Below are 15,445 nucleotides of genomic sequence, written 5' to 3' on the forward strand. Positions count from 1 at the left end.
TCAAATTAGCAGCACACCAAATTCCACACAACACAAGAGGGGGAACGAGAAGAACTTCAACGCCTGTGAGCTTTTGGCGTTTTCACAATGTGAATTTTTTCCCTCTCAATGTGATTCATTTAAGAGAAAACGGCATCTCATTGGGTGATTTTAATGATTTGGATAGCAGTCAGACATATTAATCTCGCCAAATGTTCCGTTTTGAAATCGAAGGGTAATTGATGATAGCCTCCACCTCCCCCAAGAGCGCCTGAAAGGTTCAGGTCGTCGAATCAAGCTCTTGTCTTTCAAGTTGCCTTCTCCACTGTAAAATGTAATTAAGCAGAACAAGGTCCGAAGGGGTTATTTTTTTCCCCCCCTCAATCAGCGGCGAAATTACCAAATTTGAAATGAGTAAATCCCAGACGCCCTGCTTTCCTTGTCATTGTTATCAAGAGGGTGAGAGAGAGAGGCAGTCTAAAATAGGGAAGAGACTGCAAACAAGGGAAAGGGAGGATGGCTCAGAATATTAAAACACCCAAGTGTCAGATCACTACAGCAGGTTACATTTGAAGGCCCAAATTTGAATGATAATTTGTCACAGAGAATTAAGTGTGCCACGGTGAAAACCAGCTGAGTAGTAGTAACTTTCCTCATTCAAAACGGCAGGAAAATAAGACACTACTGTAGATATGGATGTTTCTCCAGGAATTAGATGCTATATTATAAAATACCATCAGAAGGGAGGGTAGGAGGGCTAATGGAGTTAAAACACTTCTGTCGCATAACCAGAAGGTCATTTAGTTCCCTCAACAGGCACAGGTGGCCGATGGTCACTAGGCTAAGATGAATAGAGCAGTGTGTGATCAGTTGGGCGGTTACTTTCTTAGTATGGGAGTGATCTGACATTACCACGACAACCACCACAGAGTCATCCTGAGATTGTCACATGTTTGATTCTGTTGAAGCATGATACATTTTCCTGTTACGCTGCATGTGTTGAATGCCTTCCTGCTATACAATTATTTTTTTTAGGTGAATGCTAGTGTCCATTCATTAGTTAGACTAGGCTTGTTGGACTAGTTTATCCAGGCTATTCTAAGCTACAGCACCCTAACACTCATCAACATTTTCACGCTAGATTTGAATCAATTTGAATGCAATTAAAATGCAATTTTTTTTTACGCCTGATGCTCACATGTGCGATGATCACAGCCTGGGTTGTGTTGAGTTGGAGGAGTCGAAAGGACAACTCATGATGACTCTGACATTGCATGTCGCTTCCAACAACCTGTCCTCTGACACAATAAAGAAAGTCCTTGTCACAGAGTTGGAAGGTCAAACTGTAAATGAGCTTTGATATGCCGAAGGATTTTTTTTAAATCAGAGCCTTTGTAATAACATTTATGGTGCTATTTTTCCCCCCTCCTTCTCCACATATAATTCCCCTGGTTTTGCGTCTATAACTATGGGAATGGGAGACGTATAATTTCTAATGAGAAAATCTATCCCTTTTGGATTGAGCAACCCAGCCAGCCAGACATTACAGGGGTGTTTGTTAAGAGGGGAAACGCCACCCCAGGCTGTTTAGGGGACGATGAGACCGCTGCTAGGTCATGGGCACATTCACAAATTAGCATTTCGATCAACCAGGTATAAGGTCGGAACATGTGTAGGAAACATGTTTATAATATGTACATATGTAATGAGTACAAAGATAAACAAACAAGTTACTTGAAGAATTACAATTTTAAGTGTCTTTCAGTGTTTTTGAAAGAGATGCCCCTGTTGGATTAGTTTACATCTTGTTTGTCATATTTGTCCGCGCCCCCCCCCCTGTGAGTATTCCACAGTGCATTTGACAAGTGTGCTGTATCTGGCTAGCTGTTAGGAGATGGGGCTGGATGGATCTGTTTAGCCTGCTGACGTGTGACATTTGAATAACTAACTGTATGTTCCTTATGATAGGCATCCTAATAGGTCTCTGCAAACAGAACTCTCTCTCCCGTTTAATATTACAAAGGATTGAGCCATAGAAGCACAGCGTTCTACGTTTTTCAATCCAGCTCCTGCCTTACCTATGACTTACAGTGTAGTAATGTGCAAATGAGAATTTCCAAGCTGCCCTGTTTTGACCTCTTAGTCGTACAATTGTTTATACAGCACATTTGAGTTGATGTTCATATTCCTGTGTCTTCCTGGTGGGTCAGTGCTATACTCGTGTCTTTTGGGTGCAATTTTGAATTCTTCCTTTAGGACCTATTTTCTGGCACACAAAACAAAACGTAGGTGTTTATACCCAGTTTTACATACAGAGCGATCCCGCACACAGACCGTAGCGCGCTCTAGGCGCACCGGTGCTGCTGTCCCCATGGCGTGGGGGTACTACTTGTTGAAAACTTGGTGACAAATCGCAATTTATATTTGTGTGTTCTTCATGAATCCATCAAACAATGGCCTTTACATTTTTTTTTTTTTTTTTTAAATGCTCCCAAGATATTTGAGCCTGTCAGATATAAGGGACCAAATTGGGATGCTGCTTAGACAGTCAAGAACCACTCACCCCCAGTTCCCTCTGATATGTTTGACAGCCTGTGTAGAGGACTACTCCATGTATTATTCAACTACAGATGTACACTCCCAACAGTTGTTGTGTTAGAAATAGGGTGGTTAGAAGTCCAATTTGAAGTGTGCTTTTTTTTCTTCATCGCCTAAACATGTTTTTTTAATGCGATCTGTCAGGTTGTGTACGTCCACCAGCGTGGTAAACCACTCAACTGTTCAATTTTAATCGCTTATGATTATTTAAACTTCTGGGGGGATTTTTTAATATATATTTTTTTGTTCCCTTGTCTGGGTAGGAATATTGACTTTGTAGTGCATTTATATTACATAGGCATTTATATTGTATACCTGATCTATAGAGTATACAGTTGTTATCCAAGTTGATGTTTGACTGTTATTGTCTATTGCTGCTAGTTCTATTTCTCTCTTATTACCAGAAGGAGTTCTACAGTATATTCTATGTTCTACAAGCTGGCTTGGTTCAGTGTGGTTACATGGTTCATCATGCCGTCATCTTTGGCAGGATCATCATTAACGTGATCAATGATTCTGAATGTTACCCTGTTCATTCATCTTCGTCTCCCATTGCCTTCTCTGGGTAAAAAATAAAAATGTCTGCCAGAGACACTGGGAACCTGTCCCTGGAAATGTGTCTTCCTAGGCTCGCACTTGAACCACTTTCTAGGCTTTCTAGTCTGTCGGAAACCCAAACCGCTGCTTTTTTTATCTGCTGGTTTCCTAATAACTATTTATACTTCGTAAATTGAAAGCTTGACTTTCTCTAAAAGGAAAGGTAATTATGCTGGCTGAGGCAGGGAATAGACAGACTGTGTGTTGGTCGTTTGTGGATGCCTCCATGACCTCTGTATGAGAAAAGAGACTGCTTTATTACACAAGCTGCTATGGGTAATTTATTTCATAGGCAAATGTCGTCTTTTAGGCCAGAGTGTGGCGTCACATAGTCCTTCCTACATACTGTGTTTGTACCCACCCAGTAGGCTATTTCAGTAAAGGGTATTGAGCTTATTATATTATCACTTTTTACATTTACCCCCTTTTCTCCCCAATTGTGTGTTATCCAATTGGTAGTTAGTCTTGTTTCATTGCTGCAACTCCCCTACGGACTCCGGAGAGGCGAAGGTCGAGAGCCATGCGCCGCACTGCTTCTTGACACACTGCTCGCTGAACCCGGAAGCCAGCCGCACCAATGTGTCGGCGGAAATGCCGTCCAACTGACAACCGAAGTCAGCTTGCAGGCACCCGGCCCGCCACAAGGAGTTGCCAGAGCATGGTGAGACAAGGAAATCCCGGCCAGCCGAACCCTCCCCTAAGCCGGACAACGACGGGCCAATTGTGCGCCGCCTCATGGGTCTCCCGGTCACGGCCTGCTGTGACACAGCCTGGGGTCGAACCCGAGGCTGTAGTGACGCAGTGCCTTAGACCGCTGCGCCACTTGGGTGGCAAGCTTAAGATAACTTTTGTACCAGTTTATATTATGGTGTGTTTGTTGCCGATTCTGAATTCCACTGTTACAAAATGTGCCTTATCACAGAATAGATTGTTGATGTTCACTATAGAAGAACAAAATTGATATCACACAAGTTACATGTGGATATGGTGAAAGAAAACAACAAGTAATTGTTGAATCTCCTTGTTAGCCACCATAGTTTACTAACAATGTCACGTAAAAAGCTGTCAAATCCATCAACCTGGGTTTAAACCAGAGCATAATGAATTCTCCTTTGTGCTAATTCAATTTGCATTGAAACCTGATCCCAAAAGTCTTATTTGTTTATGGAGGCAGCATGCGGACCACTGTACGAGGAGACAAAGCAGTCTCTCTTTAATTGCATAGTTTTGCATCTACATTCTCGTCAGAGAAGTCTCCCCCCGGGTGCTGAGTGTTGTAAAAAAAAAAAATTTGGCTAGAGCTCAATTTTCCTTTCTCTTGTTAACAATTTGTACTAGTTGGTGAGCAGACAGGAACGAAAGAATGGGCATTTTCAGATCACTGTTTGGTGCATCCACTTTGACTTGTAAAAGTTCAGGTACAGTCGTAGCACTCTGCAAATCAACACTACATCGTGTGGCTGTCGCCAACAAAGTTCCCCTGTGAGTGTTGAATTGCTGAATGGGCCGCCGCTTGTACAGCACTCGCACCCTAAAAATGCAGAGGTTGTGAAAAAGAAAGGGGGAGAAACCCCAAAGAGCTGAATAATTCAACGGAGATCAATAAGTCACCGTGTTGCTACTCGTCTCTCCTTTGTGATGCAGATGGGACGTAAAATGCAGGAGCTAGCTAGCTCCCTGTAGAGCTGGAGGTGCAGGAGTCTCTTCCCCTGGAAATGTCACCGCTCCCTTTATTTTATCAGATGCCCGACGTTCATTTGTTCGGGGGTTGACTCTTCATGGCTGGCTGCTACCTGTCACACGTGGAGCGACTGTAAGAGTGTGAAGAGCCAGAGCTTTGCGAAAGGGGAAGGGAAATCACTACTCTACTGTAGCAGAGGCAGGAATACATGATCAGTCTCTCTCTCTCTCTCTCTCTCCGTCTTAACTCACCTGGGTGCTTCTCCAAGAAAACGCTTGTTCAATCACTGTTCACCTACAGGGATACTGTACTGTGTGATCATTTGGCTGTGGTGAAGGTTGCATCCTCTTCTGTGCTCTTTTATTTGTTAAGGCTCCACGATGACAGTACAAGAAAAGGACAGTTGTTGAAGGTTTAGCCTCGGGATTCCCATATCTGTTCTGATGGTATGAAAAGATCAAAACGAGAAATCTTGAGGGTTACAAAAAAAGTAACCTTAAGTGCCTTATTTGGTACTTGTCATGAGCACATAACAAAGACACGCAGTACCTTGAACCTTCTAAACATCCTTCTCTATATAACCTGAGTAGAGAATAAATGCCATGTTCTCTGTCAAACATGCTGAAAGCACAGTAAGTCCTCACTAACTGAAAAGAGAGGAGTGTGACATTAAAAAAAAAAACTTTTCCCATCCAGCTCAACCTCAGCCGCTGCCCCAGCCAACCACCTCTGCGCAGGGAGAGCCCGACAAGGGAGGAGAAGATACTGCTTCTGCCAGCAGTCAAAATGACCACCAATCCTCCACCGGCCTGAGTAACGGCAATGGAATTCGCCGGCAATGTACCTGTGGGGTGGAGCAGCACCCATCGCCCGGCGTCTCCCAGAAGATGCAGAGCCAGCTTCGTTCCAGCCTGTCGGTCAACAGCGACAGCAGCAGACAGAGTAAGGGAAGCTCCACCGGATCCCACAAGCCTGGGACATTACCGGAGGGTGAGTTATAAGTACTGGGCGCCGACTGTACACACACATACTCTTGTCTTATATAGAACACACTCTCTCACCAGGAGGTAAGTACTGTGCTCCAACTTAAGGTCATTAGAGTCACTCACACACTAATAATCACACAATGAACACACACATCCTTCATCTGCTTGGCTTGACTTTCCCCTATAGCACTTCATCAACACCTTTAGGGCACGTCTTCCACCATTTAAAATGCTATTTGTGGAGGGGACAGAATAGACAGTCAAAAATGGACAGATTCTGTCGGTTGTCTTATTTTAATGATGAAAGTACACTTTCATTTGGTCAAGGCCTGCTTCCTACGGCTTTATTTTACTCAACAACAACCGAAAGGATGGATTTTAGAATTCAGGAGGAACCATAATTTTCTCTGGTGTTGTGCGGAGGTGAGTGTAATGAAGGTGATTGGTGTTCTGAATGACTAATGGTCAGTAAGGTGTGACCCGCTAATGAGGCTGAGCCGCCCAGGTTGCCTGCGAAGTGTCATCCCTCCTTTCATACCTTCCTCCCTCTGCATGGGCTCATGTCTGTCCTCCAGTCTCCAGCCCCACTGTGGCTCCTCATTAACAGTGGCTCTGTCTGTCTGGGAGTCAAAGACACACACACATCCTCTTTTTTTATCTTGTAACAGCTGTCTGCTATCTGTTATCTGCTATCCATTATCTAACCTGCCTGCTGCTCCCTGCTTATCATCGCCTCGTCTCGGACTCCTCTCACTTTGTCTTTTACTTTGTCTTATAGAGGAAGAGGGAGTAAAAATCAGATTGGATGATAGGAAGTGTGATACAGTGAGTTCCAAAAGTATTGGGACAGTGACACATTTTTTTTAATGTTAGCTCTGTACTCCAGTACTTTGAATTTCAAATGATACAATGACTGAGGTTAAAGTGCACACTACCAGCTTTAATTTTTGTATATTTTCGTCCATATCGGGTGAACCGTTTATAAATTACAGCACTTCTTGTACATAGTCCCCCCATTTTAGTAGACCGAAGGTATTGGGACAAAATGCACTTATGTGTGTGCAAGTAGTCAAAAGTGTGTTATTTGGTGCTATATTCATAGCTCAGAATGATTACATCAAGCTTGTGACTCTTACAGACTTGTTGGATGCATTTGCTGTTTGTTTTGGTTGTGTTTTCAGATGATTTTGTGCCCAATAGAAATGAATGGTACATGATGTGTTGTCCTTCTGGAGTCACTTTGATTGCAAATAAGAGTAGAATATGTTTCTAAACACACCTTCATTCATGTGGATGCTACCATGATTATGGGCAGTCCTGAATGACACCCTCAAATTAAAGCTTAACGGTCTGCACTTTAACCTCATAGTCATTGTATAATTTCAAATCCAAAGTCCTGGGAGTACAGAGCCAAAACACAGTACTTTTGGAGCTCACTGTGTGTTTTTTATATGGATTGGGGAATTTGAGATTGTCTTCACCAAGGTTACGCTATTTGAAATATACAGCAGATTGGCGGTAGGGCTAAGACTAACAAGTGATAGAGTTCCCTATAAATATAAGGTATGATACAAGTTAAATATTCTCCAATGATGTATTCCACCGGTGTCATGTTTTCTTCCACGTCTTAATTGGCAAACTCAAATAGCAGCAACAGTTCAATAAGTCTGTCTCATTACAGCTTTTGTGTTGCTTATTTTCCCGACTTGTGTTTTCTAAGTCAATATGTTCACACTCAAGTATTTATTTCCCGGCGGAAAACAGCAAGCTGTTGTGCTTTAATGTTTACATGGATTACCATAATCTGTTTGCCTGTGAAATGAGCTACCAAACAGCTCCTCTGGAAGAGGACCTAGCTCAGGGGATTCTACAACAGAGCATTCTTGGCACATGATCTCTAGCACTGAAATAAAGCTGTGATAAGTTCTGTATTTCCTACTGACTGAAGAGTTGTTTAGCGCTCGTCCTTTAGTCAGGCTGGGGGTCGGTTGGGGCCTTTTTTGTGTTTTAAATTTAAAAAAAATTGTCAATTATGATTTGAGCTCCTTAAGTCCCATTCAATACTTTTTAAGGGCTTTGTGGTGACTGATTTGGAATGCTTTCTTTGCTCTGTAGTCTGCTTGCTCTGTCGTCACACCTTGGTCTGTGTGTATATTCCCCATAGCCACAAGTTTGACCCTCATTCATGCGTTATGGACTTGCACTGTAAGGGCTACTGCATGGGGTGGGCCTCTCCTCTCAATCGCTCTCCCTCACCCTCCCTCTCTCCCTCCCTGTGCTTTTGGCAGGCAGCTAGGCAGTATCCTGGCCCTCCATCCAACAGTCTCTCTTCATTTGAATGTTTTCGTTTTGGCTCGATGGTGTGCACCCATTCCAGCTTGTTTTATGTCATGCTGCTCCTCTTTTTGATGTGAGCCTTTGGAGTTTTTTTCTTTCTCCAGATGTCTCAAACAATTTCCTCTGATGCGCTCGCCGCTGTTTTTGGCCCTCCAGAATCTGGGCATCTTCGCCGCGGCCTGACATTAAACATGAACGATCTCTCGCTGAGGCGGTGTCAATTTCCGCCGTATTTTTCTTTGTGGTAGGAGAGATGTCTGGCGTTCTTGTGTACATGACCCGGCCCCCTTCCTCGCCCCCCTTCTGTAAGGTTTTTCACTAATCGCTGCTGTTGAATCATACATCCAAGTGAATAGCTAACTAAGATGCCCTAACTGCTTGACGCTATGGCCAGTATTTAGATCATTTTGTATCAGAACCGTGTACTGTTCTGGTACTAGCTTAATTATTGTCTTTCAAGGTTTGAGAGGCTTTGAGGTTTCATCATTTGACATTGGCAAAGTTCTGCTCGTTCCACTGTCTCCAGTAGTACACAAGCGCTTTCAGTTCTAGAATACGGTGCACAATATGTATAGGCACAGTATCATGAATTCAGGATGTTTCAGTAACTTAATGCCATCGTTTCAAATGCTGACAAATTAAGCGTTTTTTCGAAAGTGTCTCCGTTGTAGTTTGCCTGTGATTTAGCTGCGTTCAAACATTTTGGGGAACACAATTGTATCGTTCCATGTTGGCATTCTATCTGGTTCGTATCTGATACAGCGCCACTGGTCAAGCTTTGCGGCCTGCCTGTGTGAGGGAACAGGGGGGAAAAAAAAAACTTTGATTGCTCAAACATGAGCATTCAGCATTCCTCAGCCCGTCCCGTCCCATCCTCTCCTCTTTTCCTTCTCCTTCGTTCTCTTCGTCAAACCCAGTCAGAAAGGAGCCCTGTCTTTCTGACATGCTGAGGATTGTCTGATGAAAGTTCTGAAAATGCACTCTGTTTGTACTGGCATTTTTCTGCATCCATATTCATATCTTGCAGCTCCAAAGCTCTGCTGGGCTGGCTCTGCTGGGCTGGCTCTGCTGGGAGAGCCTTCTCAGCTCCTTGCTTGGTACAGAAAACAGCCCGGCAGAGGAGATCTGTGACGTAGTACACAGGACTTAGTACAAAGCTGTTTATTCATTTCAACTAACATTGTTTAAAATGCTTGCATGTGCTTTGATTTAAAAAAATAAATCTACATGTTCTTTACTTATCGTTTTGTCTAAATCTACATTTTTGTTTTTACTGTGTACCACCTGATTTTCATGTAACGGCCGTTAGTGCATGACATCACTTACATTCTGAACAAAAAAACGGAGTAATAAATTCCATAAAATGACAGCTGTCTCATTGGTGAAGCAGAGAGGGTTCTCCATCCGTTCATTGGAAGACAACAGTGATTTGGCGTCGTGCTCCCCAGCCACGTAAAAGGTCGAAGAAGAGGTTGAATGTTAATCAGTGATGAGGAAAACGGCAGCATTGGCACAACAATTTGCCAGGGAGAAGAATTCGGACTTTGTTAATCAGCTTTACGTAATCATGTCTGCATTTGCATGATAATGCCCCAATTATTTAGAAAGCTGCTAATCAAAACTCAAAAGTGGAATTCAGTCCCTTTTGGAATTTTCCCTGATTCCATTTGGCCCTCCTTCCTCCTCCCTGCTTAGTCTGCACCTTCTACTCAGTTTACACTCTCATGCACCTGAATGCACACGCGCACGCGCGCACACACACACACGTTCATGCCCACATACACACACACAGGTTCACGCCCACACAATACACACACCCAGTCATGGACACAGTTTCATCCATAGAGACAATATACTATTGACTATTGACTATTCTACCGTTGTTCCATTTCATTCTGTGGTTTTGTCTGTTTTGCAAATTATTTTGTCAGTTAATAGTGATAGTCTGTTATCTTGCCCTATTTACTGTTAGGACATTATCATACTGTATGTGTCTGAGTAATTGGCCAGTCTGATTTGTGACTGTATAACTGCCTGAGCCCTGCTCAAGGCTTCTGATTACAAAGGACCCAGGGATTAACTCGCTCTGTTCCAGGCAGGGGTTTTAATCAGATTTTTCCCACTGGCTTTTAATATGCTTTAGTTCTTGGTTTCTGTTTGTTTTCTTTGTATTTGATCATGTTTTCTGTGTTTTGTTTTTTTTCATGCATCCTTCATCCTTTTTCATCATCATCCTCCACCCGTCTCTATGGACATGGTGTGTGTTGGACCCAGACTGCTGTGTCCACTGCATCCTGGCCTGTCTGTTCTGTGAGTTCCTGACCCTGTGCAACATGGTGGTGGCCCAGGCTAGCTGTGGCACCTGCACGTCGGAGGTCTGCTGCTGCTGCTGCGCTGAGGACATGGGAGACGACTGCAACTGCCCCTGCGACGACATGGACTGTGGCATCATGGACGCCTGCTGCGAGTCCTCCGACTGCCTGGAGATCTGCATGGAGTGCTGCGGCATCTGCTTCCCCACATAGGAAGGGCCATGATGGGATTGGGAATGATGGCCGTATTGCTACTGTAACCTGTACTTTACACTCCAGCAGAGGGAGGGAGAGGGGGGAAAGTGTGTGTGGGTTAATGGGGGGGGTGCCTTCGATATAAGCCTACACAGAGAGATCTGTTAATCTACACTGGGCCTCTCTGCCAACATGGCCAAGCAGGGGGCCAGAAATAGTTTAGAAATGCTTTTGTTACATACCACAAGTATAAACATGTTGTTTTAATGAACCAACGTGTGTTCACTGTTCAGAAATATGTTAATCAGCTCTTTAAACAGTATTACTTTAGATGCCTTATTGGATAGGAAGATCTCTATCGTTTCAGGAATCCTATCCGACTGACATGTTTGCCTTTTAAAAGTGTCCTTCTTTTTCTCGACCAAACTGTCAATTCCTGACGCAAAATCAAAAGGAATACATATTTTACTTTGATATTTAGCAGCCTTTTAGTGTGTTTAGTAGAGGTTGACCGATTTATGATTTTTCAATACTGATACCGATTTATTGGAGGACCAAAAAAAGCCGATACCGATAAATAAAAATTGGCCGATTTAATTTGTAATAATGACAATTACAACAATACTGAATGAACACTTATTTTAACTTAATATAATACATCAATAAAATTAATTTAGCCTCAAATAAATAATGAAACATGTTCAATTTGGTTTAAATAATGCAAAAACAAAGTGTAAGAAAGCTAACGTTTAAGTTCCTTGATCAGAACATGAGAACAAATGAAAGCTGGTGGTTCCTTTTAACATGAGTCTTCAATATTCCCAGTTAAGAAGTTTTAGGTTGTAGTTATTATAGGAATTATAGGACTATTTCTCTCTATACCATTTGTATTTCATATACCTTTGACTAATGGATATTCTTATAGGCACTTTAGTATTGCCAGTGTAACAGTATAGCTTCCCTCCCTCTCCTCGCTCCTACCTGGGCTCGAACCAGGAACACATCGACAACAGCCATCCTCGAAGCAGCGTTACCCATGCAGGGCAAGGGGAACAACTACTCCAAGTCTCAGAGCGAGTGACGTTTGAAACGCTATTAGCGCGCACCCCGCTAACTAGCTAGCCATTTCACATCGGTTACACCAGCCTAATCTCGGGAGTTGATAGGCTTGAAGTCATAAACAGCGCAATGCTTGAAGCACAGTAAAGAGCTGCTGGCAAAACGCACGAAAGTGCTGTTTGAATGAATGCTTACGAGCCTGCTGGTGCCTACCGTCGCTCAGTCAGACTACTCTATCAAATCATAGACTTAATTATAACATAATAACACACAGAAATACGAGCCTTAGGTCATTAATATGGTCGAATCCGGAAACTATCATTTCGAAAACAAAACGTTTATTCTTTGAGTGAAATACGGAACCGTTCTGTATTTTATCGAACGGGTGGCATCCCTAAGTCTAAATATTGCTGTTACATTGCACAACCTTCAATGTTATGTCATAATTACGTAAAATTCTGGCAAATTAGTTTGCAATGAACCAGGCGGCCCAAACTGTTGCATATACCCTGACTCTGCGTGCAATGAACGCAAGAGAAGTGACACAATTTCACCTGGTTAATATTGCCTGCTAACCTGGATTTCTTTTAGCTAAATATGCAGGTTTAAAAATATATACTTCTGTGTATTGATTTTAAGAAAGGCATTGATGTTTATGGTTAGGTACACGTTGGAGCAACGACAGTCCTTTTTCGCGAATGCGCACCGTATCGATTATATGCAACGCAGGACACGCTAGATAAACTAGTAATATCATCAACCATGTGTAGTTAACTAGTGATTATGATTGATTGATTGTTTCTTATAAGATAAGTTTAATGCTAGCTAGCAACTTACCTTGGCTTCTTACTGCATTCGCATCACAGGCAGGCTCCTCATGAGGCAGGCGTTGGACTAGTTAACTGTAAGGTTGCAAGATTGAATCCCTGAGCTAGCAAGGTAAAAATCTGTCGTTCTGCCCCTGAACAAGGCAGTTAACCCACCGTTCCTCGGCCGTCATTGAAAATAAGAATGTGTTCTTAACTGACTTGCCTAGTTAAATAAAGGTGTAAAAAATAATAATAAATCGGCAAAATTGTTCGTCCAAAAATACAGATTTCCGATTGTTATGAAAACTTGAAATCGGCCCTAAATAATCGGCCATTCCGATTTAATCGGTCGACCTCTAGTGTTTAGTCAGTACTGTATGACACTGTAATAATGTTGATGTTTCTGGGATGTGTTTTTCCTACTCATATTAATACACCTTCATGACACACATTCATGAACAATATGCGTCAACCGATCAGAACAGCCGTAGTTCTAGTCCATATCTACTGTAGTTTGCAAAACCTATACGTATTGAAAAGCTTCATGTAAAGAAAGTTTGAAGATCAGCACTAAATCCGGTAGATTAATGTATACCTTTTCTGTCAACAATGTATTTAATCACTTTTTGTTCTGTGCCATTTAAATGATGTAAATGTACATGCTTTGTAGGACACATTTTAGTTGTCTTTCGGGTTCAAGTGTGCTTGAGTTACTTACAAGACTGCGCAAATGAAGCACCATTACGTATAACCAATGCTAATCTCGGAAACCTAGAACTAAAATCTCCATCGCTTGTTAGTTGTCCCATCCCAGTGTCTTTTGACAGATGTTACGATACCATTTATGCTATGTAGGCTAATAGCAAAATATTTACCTCCTGTGTCAACAAATCTCTTCGAGAAGGAGTGATGGATCACAGGCAGGGTTAACTACAGGGTTAACATGGAGTTAAAGGACATCTGGGTTGTCAGGCTTTGGAGTATGCTGCCATTGCTGTTATTAGATCAGAGGAGATTTTGATTTAGGCCTACCGTCAGCGGTTCACTCCAGATATGAGTAGTATTAATCTTGTCAGATTGTTCCTGATTGTTGGCCTGATATAACTAATGATTTAATTAACGTTTGAGTTATGCTGTAGCGCGTGCCCTTACGCAATGTTAAAGCCATATTGTTGGAAATAATGGTTTTAGTCTATCCTGAAGACTCTCACCATGGTTTTCACCTGTCGATCTTTCAAGACGGGAATATACTGGATATACATTGGAAATGGAAATACTGGCTACCTGGAATATACAAGGGCTAAGAAATTTGTCCGACTGATGAATTGCACAACGTTTTCATATTGTAGGAAACAATGTTTTTACATTGACGACGACCAATTATTTGCTCAGTCTTACACTCTCACTTTGATTACATACTGTACGGTACGACGGTTACTTCTGTGATGTTATTTTGGCATGTATTTGGGATACTGCCTCCAGTATTACCACTTCAACTGCACTCTTTAGAAACAGAAAGTGATAAGGAATTATGACATGGCTGACCCTGTTTGCCATAAGCGGCTTTTGGATTACAAGTGAATGACTCGCAACACAATAAGGAAATATTCTGGACTGTCATTCGGAGGAGAAGAGAATCCTAAACTAATGCGCAACATTTTTTTTTTTTTTTCCAGCAGATTTTTTTTTCTCTTCTAAATTCTGTGTATCAAGTTGAGTTTGTGGTGAATCATTTCCCTCGGCCTCGAAGAAAAGATTTGCTTTGATCTTGTTTTAGTGATACTTAACACGGGGACTCATTAGTGTGTAGCTATTCTAAATGGTAATGTTCCTCCTCTTCACACCATCAAAAGATAATGTGCTGTCAAATCTTAGGCTTGCTTCTCTAATGGTGGATTGTCATTACGTTTAAAGGAGTTGGAAGGACACCTCCGCAGCCGATAGCGCTCCGTCGCACTCTGTATGAAACGAAGCCGCAGACCTCTTAACGTTCGTATGACAAACTAACCACAGTCTTTCTCTGGATATGCAGGCCTATTAACAGGAACAACACTATAGATAATGTGAAGATATAGTATTTACATGTATTTAACTTTTTTTTTCAAACTAGTATGTTTTTATATTCTGTCCATGAGTTGATGTGTATGTGGTATACTGTACCGTCTTCACCGTTTCTATCTTCTAGAAGACCTCTTTTCACTGCATTTAGCATACAACACACTCTGTAGGTTGTTATACATGAATTCAGAATCATGTCTGAAATAATAAAACATTTCAAAATAAGTATGAATGTTGTAAATGTACTTGTATTACTCGTCTTCAGAGTTGCTATGAGCCATTGTGTAACACTTTCCTGGCATGGAAGCAGATCTGTTGGCACTTGTAGCCAACTGTTTTGTCACTCCTTGTCATGCCGTACCTAGCATTGGCATGAGATGAACAGGATGAACACATGGCTAAAGCACATGAAGTGCATTTGGAAGGTATTCAGACACTTTTTTTTCACTTTTTGTTACATTACAGCTTTATTCTAAAATTGATAATATGTTTTTCCTCATCAATCTACACACAATACCACAAAGACAAAGCAAAAACCGATTTGTTTTGATTTTTTTTATTTTACAAATGTATAACTTTTTTTTTTAAATGATACGTTATTTACTATAAGACTCAATTGAGCTCAAGTGCATCCTGTTTTCATGTATCATCCTTGATTTTTCTACAAAACCAATGGTCAATTCAATTGGTTGGACATGATTTGGAAGGGTACACACCGGTCTATATAAGGTCCCACAGTTGACAGGGCATATCAGAGCAAAAACCAAGCCACGAGGTCGAAGGAATTGTCCGTAGAGCTCCGAGACAGAATTGTGTCGAGGCACAGATCTGGGG

General features: G+C 42.0%; 1 protein-coding gene across 1 annotated transcript in view; it reads left to right on the forward strand.

Annotated features, from left to right (window-relative positions):
- Positions 1-14,836, forward strand: part of LOC110490234 (myoD family inhibitor domain-containing protein) — a 28,896-nt gene extending 14,060 nt beyond the window's left edge. The window contains exons 4-5 of the mRNA XM_021563501.3: positions 5,552-5,845; positions 10,453-14,836. Coding sequence (XP_021419176.3) covers positions 5,552-5,845; positions 10,453-10,703 — 545 coding nt within the window. The 3' untranslated portion in view covers positions 10,704-14,836. The remainder of the gene's footprint in view (positions 1-5,551; positions 5,846-10,452) is intronic.
- Positions 14,837-15,445: the final 609 nt, after the last annotated feature.

Source organism: Oncorhynchus mykiss, chromosome 15, assembly GCF_057628025.1.
Source record: "Oncorhynchus mykiss isolate SJ-2025 chromosome 15, ASM5762802v1, whole genome shotgun sequence".
Lineage (NCBI taxonomy): Eukaryota > Metazoa > Chordata > Actinopteri > Salmoniformes > Salmonidae > Oncorhynchus > Oncorhynchus mykiss.